Below are 18637 nucleotides of genomic sequence, written 5' to 3'. Positions count from 1 at the left end.
GGCTGCTTTTTTTCTTACTGAATTTATTGGATGACATTGGTTAGTAAAAATACATAGGTTTCAGGTGTATACTTCTATAATCATACCATCAGTATATTCTGTGATCACCACTCCAAGTCAAATTTTCCATTGCCATGATCCCCTCATATCCTTTTTCAACTCCTCCCTGTTTTCCATTATACTATTATCTGTGTCTATGAGGTTTTGTTAATCCCTTCACCATTTTCACCCAGCCCTGCAAACCTCCCTTCTGAAAGCTGTCAGTCTGTTTTCTGTGTCTGTTTACATTTTGTGAGGGCTGACTAGTTTTATACTTGAGTTAGGACTTTGTGGGAAATCAGCACCCGTAACCCCCATGTTCATGGGTCAACTGTACTTAATATTTCTTTTAATTTCATCATGAGAACAAATAGCTACTTGAATTCCTAGTTTCACTTTTGTTGTTGGCATGTTTTCTGGGCATAGTGTAACCTGTAACCTACGACTCCTTTCTCCAGGTGGTGGGAGGGAGCAAAGGGAGTGATTTAGCCTGCTGGTAGTTCCAGAAGGAACCCCAGAATTGTATTTGGCTTGTGGTCTCCTATGTTAGATGATGCTGTCTCCTCCTGAATATTGTTCTAGTTGTACACTTTTTCCCCCTATGGAAAAAGCACCACAGAAGCTCTGCAGGCTAGCAAAGAATGTCCTAAGTAAAATGCCTTCTGTTAAATCTGGCTCTCCACAGTTCTAAATCCTTTGTATGTACCTATATTTAACTTTTAGACTAGAGGGCTAGCTCTAGTCCCTAGAGCACACCCTCTGGGATAATACTGGAGGAGCCAATAAATGGTGACTGAAGGATGTTCACCACGGTGACGGAGGCAGGAAGGATGGTGTTTGGGGAGCCTGCTGCCCAGGAAAAGCAGTGAAGTAGAATTTCCCCTGAGCCTCTGTGGCATTTAGGTAGGTAGCTTAGCTCTGCATGTGCTTCTAGGCTCGAAGTAGGAAAAAGCCCACACAAGTACACAGTGGTTTCTTCTAATATATTGTGTATAAAAAAAATTGATTCATTCAGCACACCAACCCCTGTTCCAGCTGCTGCCTCAGCTCTTTTTTTCCAGGTCAGCCACCAAGTAGGGTTGGGTGTTCTTCAGGGCCTCAAGGAGCAGGTCTTTGCAGGTCAGGTCCCAGGCTGGAGCAAAGCTGTAGAGCTTCCTCATCTTCAGCGGATTGGTGGCCTCCACCCGCACAGCCTGGTACTGCTCCTCTGCCAGGACCTTCCCGTACAGAGCGTCCAGCACCCCGTCCACGTCTGTGACCCGTGCAATGAGGTCGGCCCGGTGGCGGTCCACGAAGTGCGGCCCTAGGGACAGGAGAGAGTAGAGCATATGAGCTGGCACAGAGTGGGTGCTGGAGACTGTTCCTGCTGATCACTGCTTTCTTCAGAAATTGATCGGAATGCACGCTAAAGGGGTGGGGCTCAAGGCGGGCAACCCACCAGGACTCCAGACAGGGTGGGATGGGTGGAAGGAGGTCTCCCCTTCAACCAGGCTGGGCCCAAGGAGGGGTGTGGGTAGGTGGGTGGGAAGGGTTGGCTCAGGCTTGCTCCTGGTTCTCTTGGCTGCGGGAACAGACAGGCTGTGCAGGGGTGTGGTGTGGCATGGGGCTGGTGAGGTGCCGAGAACAAGCGAGTTTGGGTGTGAGGGCCTCACCTGACGACACGGCTGCCTTTTGGGTGGGGGCCGTGATCTCCGCTGGCCCGGCTGCAGAGCCTGCAAGGGAATAAGTGGTCCTCTTCCATTTCTGTCTTTCCTCCAGGCTCTTGGGAGTCTGGGGCCCTTTGGTCAGGAAGCCAGTCAGGACCAAGTGCGGGAAGCCTCCCTTCCCAGCAGGAGGAGCTTTCATTAGAGGGTAGGAGGAACAGAAAGCGAAGGAGCCCAAGGGGTAAACGTTTGGGTTGGGGGTTGGATGTAAGTGAGGGGATCCTGGAGGACGTAGGAGGTGGTGGAGGGCGTGGTGGGGATTCACTCACCTTTGCCTGTGATATTCTGCAGCCACTCTGCGGCCTCCCGCATGCCCATGTCCTGCAGCACTTGGGCAGTCAGCTCGGCGCTATATGCCTCCCGATAGAAGCTGACGAGCTTGTCAGTGAGGTCCACAGCGTCCATGGACTGCAGTGGCCCCCGCGGGATGCGCCCGTAGCCATCGCGCAGGGGCACTGAAAGCAGCTTCAGCTTGAACTTCTTGAACTCGTCGGCAGTCAGGTTCTCCAGCGCCTCCAGGATGGCGTCGCGCGTGCACCCCATGGTGCCGGGGTTCCCCGCCGCGGCAACTGCGGCTTAACCCCGGTATCGCAGACCAGGAAGTCTGTTCTTGGGCGGGGCCTGCACCTCCCCGCCTTTTCCCGACACCCGCCTCTGCCCCAGCTGGTTGCCCTTGGGCGTGGGTTCCGTTGTCCGAAACTACCCTTTTGGTCCCCCAGTCCCGCCCCTCTGCTTGCATCCCCTCACTCCAGCCTCTGGTCAGTTCCTTGGCCATTGGGCAGGAGGAGAGGGGGGCGCCAGGAACCCATCCTCCTGCTGGTCCAGACGGCCGCTCGGGGGCGGAGAGGGGCTAATGGGTGGTGCCTGCGACTCCAGGCTTGCACTAGCTAGCACAGACCAGGACCCTAGTTTACTGGAGTGCCAAGGCTCAGTCTTGGAATTTTAGAGCCCTGAAATCGCCACTTTTCCCTGAACCTTAGCATTCTCTCGCACACATCATAGGATGTTACAATGAAAATCTGAACAGCCAGAACCTGGTAGCTCCTGTAAATCCACACACTGGGGAGAAATGAGGTGGAAAAAAAGGGTGATGAAGAACAGTGTGTGCTTATTTCTCAGCCTCAGGTTCCTTATCGGTAAAGTGGGCATAACACTGGCTCATCCTGTTAGTAAATATTCCAACATAACATGGGCTACCTGGTGGTTCCCGAAACCTTGCCAAATGCTTTCTGGGAGAGCCAGGACTTGGTCCCAGGAGCTGAATTTCTTGGGAAGTGATGAAAAGAGACACTTGTACGGACTGAAAAAATTGTTGACTGGATGGAATGTTGTGGATGGAGAGTCAGTCTGGGCCCCGGGGGCTTGACCCAGAAGAGCAGGTGAAGGGGACACGGGATTGGAGCCCAAGCTGTGCCCAGAATCCTTAACTTGCTCTTAACATGGCTGGGAAGGCCCTTTTGGTCTGGCCCTGTGGGTCGCACCAGCCTTGTCTTGCACCACACCCTGCTCCCCGCCTCTGAGTTCCAAGCACAGTGGCCTCTCAGTTCCCCAGGTGTGCCAGGCCCCTTTGCTTCTCTAAGCCTTTGCACGTGCTGTTCCCTTAACCTGGAAATCTGTTCCCTCACTCTTTGCCTGACAAACTCCTGAGACTTTAAGTCTCAAATTAAATGTCACTTCTGCAGGGAGACCAGGTTTAGTATCCCTCTCAGAGTAGGTCCCAACACCTGCTACTTTTTTGTTGTAGCTCATAGCAGTCGTGACTAAGTTGTGACTAACTGTATTTATTTAGCACCAGACTCTCCTGCCAGCTTGTCCTCATGCCTGTCCACATCATTGTTGTAGTCACAGCAACCAGAACAGTGCTCGGCCTATAGAAGTGCTCAATAGATCTTTGTGAATGGGCCCTGTGGCTCAAGGGAGGATACCAGTAGCTGGAAAGGTGTGCTTTACGTATTAGCTCTTCAAAGAGAGGCAGCTTCCAGGAGCTGAAGGACTGTGGACTTGAAGGTCTACAGTCCCTGGCTTGAACCCTGGTTCTTCCTAGGTGGGTACTGGGAACCCTTCATTTTCCCTGCTCACCTGGGGTGTAACAATCACCATTCCTTCTAGTGATGTGATCCTAACAGATTATACACACACACACACTTATATATATACATATATACATTTATATATATATATACACATATATACATTTATATATATATATATGTATTTGGCACTCATCCCCCTACCAGAGTGTGAGTTTTGTGAGTGCAGGGACATTGTTTTGTTCATCGCTGAAGCCCCAACATGAAGATGCTGCACAGCAGAAGCTCAGTGAAGATTTGCTGAATGAAGGGATGATCGAGGCCGTGTTACCTGCAGCATGTTGTATTTGAGAACTTCCAGAAGGGCAGCAGGGCTCTGCTCCCATCCTCATATATGTTGACCCACACAGGCTGGGTAGTGCTATGTGCCAACATCCCCACGGGTGGCACTTGTGGTCCAACAGCCAGTATTCCCTGGCTCATGGCTGTTTATTACTGTGTATCTTCACTGGTCTTCATCCTTTCAGAATCTCCAACTCATTCTGCGCACTGTGGCCAGAAGGCTACATCTCCCTAGCCCACACCTTTTCCTGTCCCTCCCCTGCTCAGAAACCTGCTATGACTCTCGGCGCCTCAGAATCAAGTCCAAGCCCCTTGGTTTGGCCTTCAGACCTTTGTCAACCTCCTCAGCCGCACCTTCTACCACGGTGGCCTCTGGACCTCTGCACGTGTGGCACTTGTTCTCTGCATGGCTTTGTTTTCTTCTTGGTCTGCTTGTTGGAGCCTGTGCTCCAGCATTCATCGAGAATCACTTTCTCTGAGAAATAATAAACATTGGAGCCCCCCTTTAGGCCATGACCCTTCATGTGCATTGTTTCTAAGTCTTACAACAGTCCCTTTGGAGTACAGAATAGAAGCCCCGTTTTACAAATGAGAAGACTGAGTGAGGCTCAGGTTAAAGGGCTTGCCCAAGGTCATGTAGTTGAGGGGATCACATAGCTTGACGGTTTAACTTCTGAGCCTGTCCTGTCTACTCTTCCCTGTTGACTTTTCTGTCCTCTCTGTGCAAAATGAATTATTGCTTGTCCATGTCCACGGCATGCGCCTACTCTGTACTGCAGTGTTTACCACACAGTGTGCCCATTCCCTCTACTTTCTCCACCAAACTGAGCTCATTGAGGCCCCTTTCCGGTCCACAGCACTCAGCACAGGGCCTGGCACAGACTCATCCTTGATAAGCCTTTATGCAATGGCAAAGGAATCTGAGAATCTAGAATCATAGAAACCTGTTCTTTTTACATTTGGTAGAATCTTAGAAGCTTTGTGCACTTGAGCCATAGAATTTAAAAATGATTGCCCAATTCAACGCCTACACAGGGCAGAGATCCGGTTGGTCACATGGCCAATGACTGCATCACTTGAACGCTTGTTTGGGTGGGGGGGCCTTGGCTTTCAGTGCAACCAATGTAACACATTTCAACCGGACCTTTGGAGCTGCAGGAAATTGCCCTTGGAAGAGTGTGTGTCATGACTAGGAGGAGAAAGTGGGCTTCTCACACCTGACTTCCTGGGGTGAGGGAGCTGAGGACACGTCACAGTGGTGTGGCACTGTGCCTCTTCCCTTATTCCTGCATATCACCACCCAGGATCCCTTCCCTTTGGGCCAAGCTTGCCTCCAATCTCAGTCACATTCCTGCTGCACACATTCAGACCGAGACACGGAAGACCTGGTTTTCACCTGACACTGCCTCAGAGCAAGTGGTGAACTTTGGTGTGATGTCGCAGGGAGGCAATGGTCGAGGCGCTGGGAACACGCAGCCTTTCCTCTCCTAGGACTGGAAGCCTCACTCCTACAGTGGTTTCAGGCTGGAACTGAGTGGGAACAACTTACACCTTTTGATAGGTGGCTTGCTCTATGCGAACATTGTAGACTCGGAACTCAGAAGGACACGAGGTTTCTGAAGACTCTGTTTTATTCTAAAAACCTGTATTAAGGATCTACTACTTGCCCAACCCCATGATAATTGCTGGTGGAAGACCAATAATAGTAACAACAGTTTTCATTTTTGAATTTGCTATGTTTTGGGCACTGTACCAGCACTTAACATTCATAATCTCCTTTAATTCTCTGAATAACCCCGTGAGTTATATGTGTTTATCCCACCTCACAGAGGAGAAAACAGAGGTTTTCAGAAATTACTCTGAAAGCCTATGCTGGTAATAACTGAGAAAACACAGATTGAACCTATGTCTACCTGACTCGTAGGCCCTAATTCCAACCAACATCTTAAAAGTCCCAATGTCCTCAAAGATCGACAACGTGGTTGGCGGGATTATGTATATGGAAATGTGTGCCTCCTCCAGGCTGTCCACAGACATCATTAGGGGGCAGATATTGCAATAACAGTAATGTTAACAACTTCCTTTTCTTCACAGAATGTTCCAGAATGTATAAAGCACATTCAGAAGATTATGGGAGAGTGGGAAAAGCAGGGGACAAGGGGCGTCAGACCCACGCAGATTTGATTCCTAGACCCTCCAGCTCTTAGCTGTGTGACTTAAGGAGGTCACAGCCCACGTCTGGCGTCTGCATCCTATGTCATTAACGTACTCACCTCACTGAGAAGGGCAGTAAGTTACCCAGGGTCTCTCAGGGAGGTAGAGGTAGAGCCTGATCATTCCTGGAGACTGCCAGGGTGGTTTCCCCTGGGCAGGTGGGGTATAGGGGCCTTGGGCACCTCTAACGTCTCCCTTGGCCCCTTTTCTGGGGGAAGTCTCAAAGCTCTGAGCTTTGAGCCCTGCCTGGTAGGAAGGAACCTCCAGTCTTACTGCAGGCCCATCCTTGCCCCCTGGACTAGAGCCAGAGCTGTTGGTGTTAAAATGCTTCCTGGGTGTGAACCTCCAACCAGCAAAGTAACCCTTTGACTGCTGGAGCCAGATTGCTCCTCCTGGGGCCGGTCGGACCACAGACTGCCAGGACCTTGGGCAGGTCGCTTCATCTCTTTGTGTCTCCTGGGACACAATAGGAACAATGAGGAGGTGTTACGAGGTTACAAATGAGGTTATGAGATTATAAATGGGTTAAGAATCGTGAAGTGCTTGGAACAGACCTGACACATAGTAGGTGCTTTTGTCATTACTAAAGTTTCTGAGCCTCAGTTTCCCAATCTGTGAAGTGGGGATGATATTGTTGGCCTTACAGGGTTGTCGGGAGGATTCATTGGCACCATTAGTAATAATTGTAATAACATCAACAGCCAACACTTAGTGAACATCTTCTATGGGCCTGGCATTGTTCTAGGAGCCTTACACAAATGAACTTGTTGAATCTTCATAACAGTCAAATACTCTGATACTAATCCTTAAACAATCCTCATTTTACAGATGAGAAAATCATGTTACATAACTTGCCTAAGGTTGCACAACAAGGGAGGAGCAGAGTCAAGATTTAAGCTAGTGGAGTCAGTCATCGTTTCCTAACCCCTTTGGTGCCAGCCCACCATCCGGCGTTTGTCTGTATTGTCTGGTTTAGTCCTCATGACAGCCCTACAGGGGTGGCATTATTATCCTTCTTATCCTATATCCTAGCTGAAGATGCGGAAACCCGGAGAGGAAGGTGATTTTCCTGAGCTCGTGATGTCAGCATTCAGGACCTGCTTCTGCAGTGCTCCTGATAGGGAATTCCTGGCCTCTTTTGCATTTATCCAATGCATGGAGTGCTCATCCCCTGCTGTACTTATCACTCCAGCTCTTGGGAAGCTCTCCCTGAGGGAGAGCTTGGACCCCTGGCAGGAAACTAAAATCTGCCCCCTCTGAGCTCTGGGGACTCAAGGGACCTCGCAGAGCTCTGTCTTAGGGTGAGCAGAACTTGTCGTCACCTCCTCCTCTCCTGACATAATTTTCAGCCCCTCCTGTCCGCTAACCTCTTGCAGACAATCAATGTCCCTTCCCTGGGTCAGAGTCAGACCTGGCCCACCTACAGAGAAGTAATGAGTGAGTTGACTGCCCCTCCCTGTCCTGTGTTCCGGCTCCTATTGACCAAACCTCCAGCCCCAGCCTGGCGGTGATGGCAACTCCAGGTGAGATCTACATTTGGGATGTTGACTTTTCTGAGACAAAGTGAAGTGGCTTGTAGTTTCAGAGACCAGATCCAGATCCGCTCTTATCCCCATGCCCCTCTTGTTTGCCAACGCCAGGCCAAGTCTGAGCCATCAAAAATGGCAGCGAGAAAAATCAGGGGCTTAGATACAGAGTGGAGAAATTAAACTTCCCTGGATTTCTCAGGTTGGGGTAAAAAGCCTTAGCTTCCTGAGACTGCTCACCTATCATGAGAATAAATATGGAGTCATTTGTACAGTGAATTGCTCTGATGGAAAAAAATAATAAAACTTCTCTTATCTCTTCATGAGAGGCCCAAGGGATTATAGCCTGAACACGGTTCTTAGGTTAAGCCCCCAAGGTGCCCGGAAGCCTGGGGTAGCTTTCAAAGCAGGCCAGCATGCAACATGCAAGAGCTTCAAGCATTCCAGAAATGAGCCCCACAGCTTGGAGACAAGTCCAGAACTTGGAGACTTGTCATAAAAGCCAAGATGTGCGAGGAGCTAGCTGACTCCTGGGGGAGATTTATATACCTGCCAAAGAATTGAAGTAAGACCTTTAGGCAGAGGAGGGGAACAGCGGCTTCCTTCCCCTTTGTAAGCAGGAAACATAATTCCTGTTGCTCACCTGTGGGGCGTCTGGCTACTCTCATAGGATAATGGACCAGGCTCTCATCGCATCATCCTAGACCCTGGGGTGGGGGAGGGGGCAGACATTTACTATTCACTGTGACGTATTTAATGAGAAGCCCGTCTCTGGTCCAGAACACCTTGTGCACACATTTGGGATAAATATCATAAACATGAATATTAAACACGCAAGAGAGAGGCAAAGAGAGAGTCCAAAGGGGGAATTTAAGAGACTGAAACAGAAATGGAATCTCTGAGAGAGACAGAGAATGGTCAAGGGAGAAAGCAAATCGAGGTCACACTTTCTCTCAGTACCTTCTTTCTGACTAGGAGGGCAAAAGAGGACCCAGTGAGTTTTTGTGTTTATTCCTTTGCTGGGCATTTATTGAGCACCTGCTGTGTGCCACACACCTTATTTTAAGTTGGAGACAAGCAGTGAACACATTTATATTCTGGTAGGAAGAGAAGGACAAAAAAAACCAATGAGTAAAATATATTGCACGTCAGATGGTGATACATGTTCTGAAGTAAAACAGGGAAGGGAGATGTGAGATTTAAATCCAGGGAGTTAGCACCGTGACTTGTGTGGTTCCGTTGGTTGAGCATCTTCCAGCAAGGCGAAAGGTCAGGTTTGACCCCTGGTCAGGGCACATGCCTGGATTGTGTGTTTGGTCCCTGGTTGGGTCATATATGAGAAACAACTGATTGATGTTTCTCCGTCCCATAGACATTTCCCTCCCTCTCTTTTTCCCTCCCTACCCATCTCTCTAAAAATAAATAAAGAAAATCGCAGAGTTAGGAAAAGCCTTACTGAAAGGGTGACAGTGGGTAAAGATCTGAGTTAGGACAAGGAGGGAACACTGCAGTGCTTGGGTTTGAAAGAGTTTTCCAGGCAGAGGGGATGGCAAGCATAAAGGCCAAGGCTGGAGTGAGGCAACAGGGTAGGAGTTTCGGGGGGCACGATGAGAGATCAATGGGGTAACATTTGGTAGAGCCATGTAGACCACTCTGAAGACTTTGGTTTTTATTATGAATGAAATTTAAATTGAGATGTCAAGGATAAGCACACAGGAAGGCCCAAAGCTCCCAGGGCAGAATCAACTTCTGGGCCGCAGGCTCTGGATTTAGTTCATTCATTTATTTAACTGTCCCTCTATTATTTATTTTCCAAACATTAAGAGAGTCTCAGTTTGCATTCCAGGATTGTGCTGGGCACTGGAGAAACAGTAAAAAGACTCTTCCCTCAGCTCTGAAGGAAGAAAACCTTTCAGGGTGGGTTGAGGTCCTGTCTTCCTGCTGGTGGAGATAATACTGTCAGGGTGACTTTGGAGAGCCATAAGCTTGGGAAACAAGCACGTGACAAGCTGGGGCCGTGACAAGGAGTGGCCGTATTTGGGGAAGGGGGAAGCTGGAGATTTTGGAAGTGGGGGTGGGGGAGAAAAGGCAGACTCCTACTAATCATGTTTCTCTCTTCTCTGTGGTATGTGAGGCCCTGTCTCCTGTTGGCTGTGAGCTCTGGTTTCAGTCTGGGCAGGGGAGGGAACAGTGGGATAGGCCAGGACAGGTGGCCTTGACATGTGTTGCTTGTTCCCTGACCACTCAAGTCTTCACTTTTAGAACAGTTTCCAGAAGTGATGGGAGGCTGAGGCAGGGCAGCTAAATATAGTCCCGGGGCGAGGGCTCAGTCTGGGAGGATCTGTCTGCTATTCACTGCTGCCCATCACAGTGATGTCCACTGCTAGCTGCCCCTGAGAGGCCCCTGTCCTTGCCCTGAGCTTGTTGCCTGCCTCTCACCTGTGTTCAGACACAACTCTGACCTCGCTGTGGTTAGTTAGGCCTGACTCCGGCGGAGCCTCCTGGGAGTCTCTTTTTGCCCAAGATCGCCAGCCAGACCTGTGAGTCCAGTGGATCCTGGGGGCCTGGAGATACGGGCGAGGGGAGGGCTGGGGATCCTGAGGGGGTGAGAGGAGGTTAGGGCTGGGGGCTTTGGAGAATTTGGGGCGAAGACAGAGAAAGGGCAGAGGGTAAGCCTGTGTTTGCAACTTGGGCTCTGTGTTTAGGAACTGGGATTGGGACAACGTCCCTCATTGCTGGGCGGAGGCAAATGGCTGGGGCTGGGGCTGGGGCTGGGGCTGGGGCTGGGGCTGGGTGGCTGGCCGCTCAGCCTCCCTGACCGACCTCTCCTGTACCCAGGCCCGCCATGTCGGCTGCGCCCAGCCTCCTGCACCAGGAGCTGTCCTGCCCGCTGTGTTTGCAGCTTTTCGACGCGCCCGTGACCGCAGAGTGCGGCCACAGCTTCTGCCGCGCCTGCCTTAGCCGTGCGGCGGGAGAGCCGGCGGCGGACGGCACGGCGCCCTGCCCGTGCTGCCAGGCACCCACGCGGCCGCAGGCGCTCAGCACCAACCTGCAGCTGGCGCGCCTGGTGGAGGGGCTGGCACGGGTGCCGCAGGGCCACTGCGAGGAGCACCTAGACCCGCTCAGCATCTATTGCGAGCAGGACCGCGCGCTCGTGTGCGGCGTGTGTGCGTCGCTGGGTTCGCACCGCGGCCACCGCCTGCTGCCTGCAGCTGAAGCCCATACACGCCTCAAGGTTTGGGACCCTGGCGGCCTCCGGCGGGGGTCGGGGTCGTATGGGACTCTAGGACGGGGGAGGGCCCATCAGAAGGTTGCTGCACTGACCTTGGACTCTGAGCTTCAGGGCCTGAGGCGCCTGGAGTTTCGGGGAACGCGGGAGGGGCGAGGCGGCGAAGGAAGAAGGGGCTGACGAGCTGAAGGCGGAACCTGGCAAAGACGGAAGCCGTTTAGAGGGGCGCTGGGGTAGGCCGGGTGGGAACAGTGTGGCCCAAACCTAGGTTTTCCATGCGCCTGGGCACGCAGCGCTGTGCGCAGGCCCAGGCTGGCACCGAGACTCAAGGCAAGGCTGTTTTTCTGGTTGGAGCTGTTAGTCCTGAATACTTCTAGAGCCTACACTTAGCTGTGCGCGCCCCGAGGTTTGCGATCCCCACGGGTGCCCAGAAAAGTCACCTAGACATTGGCAGATGGAGACGCAGGAGCACACTGGCTCGCCCATGCCATACGTGTGGCAAATCACGGGAGGGCATGTCTACACAGGCCCAGGAAGGTCTGTCATGAAGCATTTATTGGGCTGCGTTGGAATTAACGACAGGTGCAGGGAGGGGCAGGAGCAGGCGGGGGCTGTAGGCATCGGGCGGTCCTTGGTCGGCGCGGTGGAGAAGCTGCCATCTTCTCAAAACTGGTGGTCGGGGCGGGCTTCTGCGGGTTATTTTTGCCCACAAACATCGTCAGCATTGTACTGCACTGCATTTCTCCTTGGCCCCCAGACTCCTTGAGGGGTAGACCCCCGTCCTCAGGCTCGTGTTTGAGGCTTCAGATTCCTCTAGGGGACCAACCTCACCTTCCCTCCCACTCCTACCATACACAGTACAGCCCAGAGCTAGCTGGTGGTCTCCTAGTCCAGTGCAGGCGCCTCCTCCTCCCAGGACCCTCCCAACCCAGGCTCACCTCTGCTGAAAACCGCAAAACTCCCAACCACGTCTGTCTTTATCTGCGAAGAGAGCAGATTTTGTGAAATGGGACAGGGCGCCAGGAGTCCGAGGACCCTCCAGGGGCAAGTTGGGTCGGAGACGTGCCAGGGTCCGAATCAGCTGAGCCTTAAGATGCAGGGAGGGGCTGGCCAGAGGTCTGGAGGAGGGGGACAGGAGGGGCGTGACTGGACGCCAGGGTCTTTGGCGAGGAAAAAGGGCTGAGACCAGACCTGGCCATGTGCCCAGACTCAGGAGTAGTTGAATGGGATCTGCAGGGTGCCGGAAACTTACGAGACCCCCTGAAGCCGTGAAGCCTCCTCCTGCATGCCCATGTCGAGCAGCACGACTGCGGTGAGTTCGGCGCCGTAGTCCTCGCAGTAGAAGGAGACCAGCTTGTCGGTGAGGTCCACCGCGTCGAGCTGCCCGAGCGCCCCCCGCGGGATGTTCCGAAAACCTTCGCGGAGCGGCGCCGTCCCCAGCTTCAGCTTAAACTTCTTGAGCTCCTCCGGGGTCAGGTTCTCCAGCGCCTCCAGGATGGCGTCGCGCTTCTTCCCCATGGCTCAGCTCTGCCTCCTCTGAACCTCTGACCGCTTTGCTCCCACACCCACCAGGCCTGCCCTGTCCTGTAGCAGGCGGGGCTGTTGCCGACTTGGAGGACTTTCTGGGGAGGAGATTGCCGTGGCGGCTGTCAAGGGAAGCCCTAGAGGTCAATCCTCTGGCTCCCACCTGGCGCGCATTCAACAGCAAACAGCGCCTAGTGGCACTCCCAGTTTCCCTTACGGGAAGTGGGAGGAGACCACCAATTTGGCGCAACCATCAGCCAGGTGCAGATGACTGGTCCCATTCTGCAGAAGAGGAAACTAAGTTTGGAAGCCCTGGAACCTCCTAATTGCACCTCCCAACAAAAAGTGGCTTTGGCAGGAGGTATTAGGACCTCCCCAACAACCTGTATTTCAGGAGGCACAGACTGGTAGCCCATGGTGTGCAGGGAGGCTGATTGGGGTATTTCGCTGACGTTCTGCTTTTAAGTATGGGGTGAAGCCCAGGAATAGGAGGAGGTTGCATTTCTTCTTCACACATTCTACACTAACCCCCTGAAGTCTGCGTGTGCCAACTTCGTACCCCTCTGGTGGAGGAGACCCAATCACGTTTGTGTTTGTCATCCTCATGAAGACCTGTGCTGGGGGGGGTGACTGTTGAGGGGATGGGCTCTGGCTGAAGAGAACTTGACCTACATAGGCAAGTGGAGGATAAGGCACAAGGTTAGGGGAATGGCAAGATGCCAGCTTGGCTGGAGGGGGAGCTAGCATTGAGGCTGGGTCCTAGAGGGCAGGTTCAGGTGGGGGAGGGCAGCAGCGCCACTTCTTTCTGTCTCACCCCCCAGGCACAGCTCCCACAACAGAAGCTGCAGCTGCAGGAGGCATGTATGCGCAAGGAGAAGAGCGTGGCTGTGCTGGAACATCAGCTGACGGAGGTGGAGGTGAGGGGCTTAGCATGGCAGAGCCCGGGGACTGAGGGTCCAGGCTGGGAGCCCCCAGCCAGGTGCGTTTGCCTGTCTGACCCCACAGGAGACAGTGCGCCAGTTCCAGGGGGCTGTGAGGGAGCAGCTGGGCAAGATGCGGGAGTTCCTGGCTGCTCTGGAGGGCTCCTTGGACTGTGAAGCAGAGCGTGTGCAGAGTGAGGCAGGGGTTGCCTTGCGGCGGGAGCTGGGGAGCCTGAACTCTTACCTGGAGCAGTTGCGGCAGATGGAGAAGGTGCTGGATGAGGTGGCGGACAAGCCTCAGACTGAGTTCCTCATGGTGAGCACCGGATGATCTTCCCTCTGCCCCCCTGGCCAGGGTTCAGGCCCTAGAGACCTCATCCCGTGGTCAGATAGGGACCCTGAGATCCAGAGAGAGGCAGGGACAAGCCAGGGTCACACATGGAGGAGGGGTGGGCCCCAGGACCGCTGTTACGGTTGTTTAGGTTAGATACCGCACAAGGCACCGCACAAAGGCACTATATCTAAGCGGGCGCCATTCACACCATAGACCTTGTAGGTTTGTAAATTTCCTAGGCAATCATCTACCACATAGAATTAGGTTCTTGGGAAAGGGGGTACCTTGTTCTAATTTACACAGAGACAAAGGGCTAGAGGTGGCCTTGAATTCTGGATTCCTTGGCCTTTCTGATTCTTCCTGACCCCGTACTTAGCATTCTTGGTCCACCCCATCCTGAGAAGTGTCTGGTGTCTTTCCTGCCGGCCTGACCTCCATTTTCTTTTTCTCTCTCTCCAGAAATACTGCCTGGTGACCAGCAGGTGAGATCATCCTGTCCTTTCCCTTTTCCCAACTTGCCCTGGTCTTCAGGGACACTGGCTGGCTCACCCTCTACTCACAACATGCCTGCCTAGCCCCACTCAGTCCACTACAATTTCCCTGCACTTCGTGTTGAACATAGAAATGAACCTGATTTGGCCCTTCTCAGGAACCTCCCAGACGGACGAGGGCAGGGACGTAGGCATCACCGTGTGCTCAGTGCTGTGTGGAGGGAAGAGGGTGGCCAGGGCAGGCTTTCCAGGGGAGTACACATTTGAGTTGGACGCTGGAGGGAGGAACTGGAGTCAGCTAGGTAAAGAGCTGGGGGAAGAGCATTGCAGGCAGAGGGAACATCAAGTGCAAAGACTGGTAAGAGGGAAGAGAGAAGGTGAAGCTGGTGTGGTAGGAGGGGGCAAACTGTGAAAGCTGAGGAGCTTGGACCGTATCCCCCCAAAAAACGACTTAAAAATATTTATTTTTAGAGAGAGGAGAAGGGAGGCTGTAAGAGAGGGAGAGAAACATTGATTGGTTGCCTTTAGCATACATCCGACTGGGGAATCGAACCTGAAACCCAGGTGTGTACCGTTACTGGGAATCGAAGCAGCAATGTTGAGCTTTGCAGGACAACGCTCCAACCAACTGAGTCCCACCCTTCAGGACCCAGCAAAAGACTTAAAAAAAAAAAAAAAGGAAAAACTGTAGTATAATACTCATAACAAACAACTGACCCATTTAACCACTTTTTTAGTGTATATTTTAGGTTCAGTATCATTAACTGTATTCATGTTGTTGGGCAGCCATTACCGCCATCCATCTCCAGAACTTTTCATCTTTCTAAACTAAAAATTTAACAGAGGACTTTTAAGCCAGGTGTGAGGTGGAGAGATCCTGAAACTCCATCACAGTCCTGTCCTCCTCTTTTCCTGGGTATGGCTTCTTGTCCTCTCCCCAACCCCATGCCTCTTTTGGAAGTCCCTTCACAGACACCTCCCCTTACCTCCCCGCTTCTAGGCTGCAGAAGATCCTGGCAGAGTCACCACCACCTGCCCGCCTGGACATCCAGCTGCCTGTCATCTCGGATGACTTCAAATTCCAGGTGTGGAGGAAGATGTTCCGTGCTCTGATGCCAGGTACTGGGAAGGGCTACTCTGGCTTTATGGTTTAACTTATGTGGTTGATAGAAGGCTGCAGCCCCACACAGAGGCCTCCCAGTTTCAACTAGGAAGGTCATCAAAGAAGGTGCCCATCGCCCCGTTACTTCCAGGATTTCCCCTGTACCCTCGTACCCACGCTAAGAGAAGGACCTTGGAGGGTATGGGATTTATAGGTGGGTGACTGACATGGAGAGGACACTGCTTACAGGAAGGGTACTGCTGCTGCTGGCAGCCGGGGAGGCTGGGGTCTAGGTTTGAATCCTGTGTGATCCTTGGCCAGTATCTGCCCCTTCTGGACAGGAGATGATAATCCCTCTAGTTGAGGCCTGAGGGTCTGTGGAGCTGGAACCCTGGGGACTGGCCTGGGCTAGATACTGACTCTGGTGGCCTGTGGCTGGGGCAGCCTAGGGCTCAGCCTTCTCTCCCTAGGAGTTCGAGTGCATTGGAGTGCTTCAGTTTACAGAACTCCAGGACATGTGCACGTGGCTAAGCAGCCCTCACTGCCTTGCAGGGGGGTGGGAATGGAGGGACCTCTGTTTTATCCAAGAGAAGACTAAGGCCCAGAGACTGGGTCAAGGCTGACTGAAATCACAGCCAGTGAGGTAGGGGCTGGCCTGGCACCAGGCTTCCTGACTCTCTCTTACTTTGTGACCTGGGCCTTAGATACTGCATTATATACCTTGTATCAATATAATCCACTCACAACCTTGGAAGGAGTGGATTAGGGCCTGAGTTTACAGCTCAGAGAAGTGTAGTCTTTGGTTGAAGCCAGTAAACAAAGAGGGGTTCACATTGCAGAGGGGCTTGGAGGATTTGAGGAGACAAGGTTGGTCCATAAATTGATTGTGGGAAAAAGCTCGCGAGAGGTTAAACACACAGGAGCTTGACTGATCTCCCTCTGGTAGTGGTGAAGGAGCTGACCTTTGATCCGAGCACGGCTCACCCAAGCCTGGTGCTGTCTCCCTCTGGCCGCCGCGTGGAGTGTTCTGAGCAGAAGGCACCGCCAGCCGGGGAGGACCCTCGCCAGTTCGACAAGGCTGTGGCGGTGGTGGCACACCAGCTGCTCTCTGAGGGTGAACACTACTGGGAGGTCGAGGTGGGCGACAAACCACGCTGGGCACTGGGCGTGATCACTGCCCAGGCCAGCCGCCGTGGCCGGCTGCACACTGTGCCCTCGCAGGGCTTTTGGCTGCTCGGGCTGCGTGAAGGCAAGATCCTGGAGGCGCACGTGGAAGCCAAGGATCCGCGTGTACTGCGCACCCCAGAGAGGCGGCCGGTGTGCATCGGGGTCTACTTAAGCTTCAGCGACGGTGTCCTCTCCTTCTATGATGCCAGCGACAGGGATGCACTTGAGCTGCTCTTTGCTTTCCACGAGCGCCTGCCTGGGCCTGTGTACCCCTTCTTCGATGTGTGCTGGCACGACAAGGGCAAGAATGCTCAGCCACTGCTGCTTGTGGGGCCTGAGGGTGAGGAGGCCTGAGCTTCCTGCCCCTGCAGGGTTGAGGAGGGGTGCAGGGTTGGGGTGGGGGGAAGAGAGAGCTGGGGACTCCCAAGAGTTTTGAACAGTTGCGGGTTGGCATGAATAGGGGGCTGCCAGTGAGGGGATGGGGTGGTGGTGGGGAAGGGAGATCTAAACCCAGGTCGATGAGGGAATCCCAGTTTGGGAACTAGGAGGCCCAGGTTTTCCAGGAAGAAACTGAGGTTGAGGGAAGGAGGGAGAGGGGTCAGAAGCCTGGGGAGGGTGAGGGGAGGAGCTGGAGAGCTCTGTAGAGTGAAGACCGTCTGTGGCGTCATACTCCCCTCTCTGAGGACCTGCAGCAGCCGGGCAGGCTCATCAAACGAAAGGAGAATTGAGTGGTTCTCCGACTGGAGTGGGCACCGAAACCACCTTTCAAAGCACATAGCAGTGACTTATTAAAGCACAGATGGCTGAGTTTCTGATTCAGTAAGTCTTGGGCAGGCTCAAAATTTGCCTTTCTAACAGTTCACAGGCGTTGCTGATGCTTCAGGTTGCCCCTGGAGAATCACTTACTGAGGCACCCAGCTGTTCATTCAGCTGCCCAGTGTGCAGTCAGTTATCAGAGAGCTGTCAGCTCTCAGGTATGGAAAATCCAAAATACACTCCTCCGTTCCACAGTCATTTAAAAACTGCCAGAGTCCATGATAGGTGACCCCCAACATATTTCCCTTTCCCTTTGGAATATGTTTACTGAGTGCCTTGGACATTGAGGAGGTCTCCCAAGTTGCCAACTAAGAGAAGGGCCTGATGCTAACCTCACGCAAGGCCCCGATGCTTGTGGAGAATAGAAGGCTCCCCACCCCATCTCCTTGAGTTGGCCCCTAAGCTTATTTGCTGGTTCACACCTTCCTTGGTTTTAGTTCAGAGACCCAGTTTCTGGTCTTTGGAGCAACCACTGAAGCTGAGGGGCCTTTGAGGATTCAGCAGGGGGGCCTGGAGGCTGCTGCTTTTCCTTGCGGAAGTGAAGATGATGGCCTGGGGCCATTTGCTCTCCAGGCTGGGATGCTACTGTTGATATGTGACAGGCAACTGGTGCCAGAGTGGGAATTTTCTTGGGCAGTGGAACGGAGAGGGCAAAAGGAAGGTTGTGGGCAGGGTAAGAAAGGCCTCAAGGTCTGGCTTGTGGGGCGCTCCTGGCTGTGTCCCTTAGAGGAAGGCCTGTTGGGCCCCGGCTCTGGGACACAGAAGAGGGGATTAATTTGAGAACCTCTTTCATGTTAGAAAATAAAACAATAAAGTAAAAGGGTTATTACTTTGCTGTAAAATCCAGCAACATTAATAAAAACTATTGCATTCTGACTCCTTCCTCATTCAATCTGTGTGAAGAGACAATTGACCTATTGTTAGACAGTGACCTCCTTATTGGCCGCCCAGCCTTTGGTCTTGGCCCATCGCATCTTTCTGAAAACACAAATGCGGTCATGTGATTCAGGGGCTCAAAACTTTTCAGCAGCTGTTGCTAATAGGAAAGTCCCATCTTTGGCTTGGCATTTTAGGCACCCTGCCCTTCTCCAGCCTTATCTTGTGCCACTGCCCCGAACCCCCCCATATCACGCAACTCTGCCAGGAATGCCTTTTTCCTTCCACTTATCCTTCAGGACTCTTGGTAAACACCACCATTTC

The 18637-nt window shown here is 52.7% G+C and overlaps 3 protein-coding genes across 5 annotated transcripts; 1 reads left to right on the top strand and 2 right to left on the bottom strand.

The window, feature by feature from the left end:
• Window positions 1-1013: 1013 nt before the first annotated feature.
• Window positions 1014-2285, bottom strand: PYCARD (PYD and CARD domain containing). Its single transcript, XM_054582631.1, has 3 exons — window positions 2012-2285; window positions 1692-1751; window positions 1014-1342 (listed from the first exon to the last, which is right to left on the bottom strand). The coding sequence occupies exons 1-3, from the start codon at window positions 2283-2285 to the stop codon at window positions 1083-1085; spliced, it is 594 nt and encodes a 197-aa protein (XP_054438606.1). The 3' UTR covers window positions 1014-1082.
• Window positions 2286-10272: 7987 nt separating this feature from the next.
• TRIM72 (tripartite motif containing 72) lies at window positions 10273-18307 on the top strand. The gene is made up of 7 exons (XM_054582630.1): window positions 10273-10394; window positions 10693-11089; window positions 13429-13524; window positions 13613-13843; window positions 14321-14343; window positions 15353-15471; window positions 16401-18307. Exons 2-7 carry the CDS (start codon window positions 10700-10702, stop codon window positions 16973-16975), a joined length of 1434 nt encoding a protein of 477 aa, XP_054438605.1. The 5' UTR covers window positions 10273-10394; window positions 10693-10699; the 3' UTR covers window positions 16976-18307.
• PYDC1 (pyrin domain containing 1) lies at window positions 11185-12807 on the bottom strand. Of its 3 annotated transcripts, none has more exons than XM_054582635.1 (3): window positions 12336-12807; window positions 12022-12064; window positions 11185-11280 (listed from the first exon to the last, which is right to left on the bottom strand). In XM_054582635.1, exons 1-2 carry the CDS (start codon window positions 12599-12601, stop codon window positions 12061-12063), a joined length of 270 nt encoding a protein of 89 aa, XP_054438610.1. In that variant the 5' UTR covers window positions 12602-12807; the 3' UTR covers window positions 11185-11280; window positions 12022-12060. The 3 variants fall into 3 exon arrangements, with proteins under 3 accessions (XP_054438610.1, XP_054438608.1, XP_054438607.1); XM_054582633.1 differs by lacking the exon at window positions 11185-11280 and adding an exon at window positions 11616-11844; XM_054582632.1 differs by lacking the exon at window positions 11185-11280 and adding an exon at window positions 11616-11772.
• Window positions 18308-18637: the final 330 nt, after the last annotated feature.

The sequence above is a fragment of the Pteronotus mesoamericanus genome, unplaced genomic scaffold, assembly GCF_021234165.1.
Source record: "Pteronotus mesoamericanus isolate MK-2021 breed Mesoamerican mustached bat unplaced genomic scaffold, CSHL_Meso_final contig_72, whole genome shotgun sequence".
NCBI classification, from domain to species: Eukaryota; Metazoa; Chordata; class Mammalia; order Chiroptera; family Mormoopidae; genus Pteronotus; species Pteronotus mesoamericanus.
This window is presented reverse-complemented; position numbering and strand designations above follow the sequence as displayed.

What these genes read in the sequence shown, in the direction of transcription:
- PYCARD (XM_054582631.1), bottom strand. Translation starts at nt 2,285, where the DNA reads ATGGGGTGCACGCGCGACGCCATCCTGGAGGCGCTGGAGAACCTGACT. An exon ending in GCAGAATATCACAGGCAAAG is followed by an intron (nt 1,752 to 2,011) that starts GTGAGTGAATCC and finishes ATTCCCTTGCAG; the next exon opens with GCTCTGCAGCCGGGCCAGCG. An exon ending in AAAGGCAGCCGTGTCGTCAG is followed by an intron (nt 1,343 to 1,691) that starts GTGAGGCCCTCA and finishes TCCTGTCCCTAG; the next exon opens with GGCCGCACTTCGTGGACCGC.
- TRIM72 (XM_054582630.1), top strand. Translation starts at nt 10,700, where the DNA reads ATGTCGGCTGCGCCCAGCCTCCTGCACCAGGAGCTGTCCTGCCCGCTG. An exon ending in AAGCCCATACACGCCTCAAG is followed by an intron (nt 11,090 to 13,428) that starts GTTTGGGACCCT and finishes CTCACCCCCCAG; the next exon opens with GCACAGCTCCCACAACAGAA. An exon ending in CTCAGACTGAGTTCCTCATG is followed by an intron (nt 13,844 to 14,320) that starts GTGAGCACCGGA and finishes CTCTCTCTCCAG; the next exon opens with AAATACTGCCTGGTGACCAG.
- PYDC1 (XM_054582635.1), bottom strand. Translation starts at nt 12,601, where the DNA reads ATGGGGAAGAAGCGCGACGCCATCCTGGAGGCGCTGGAGAACCTGACC.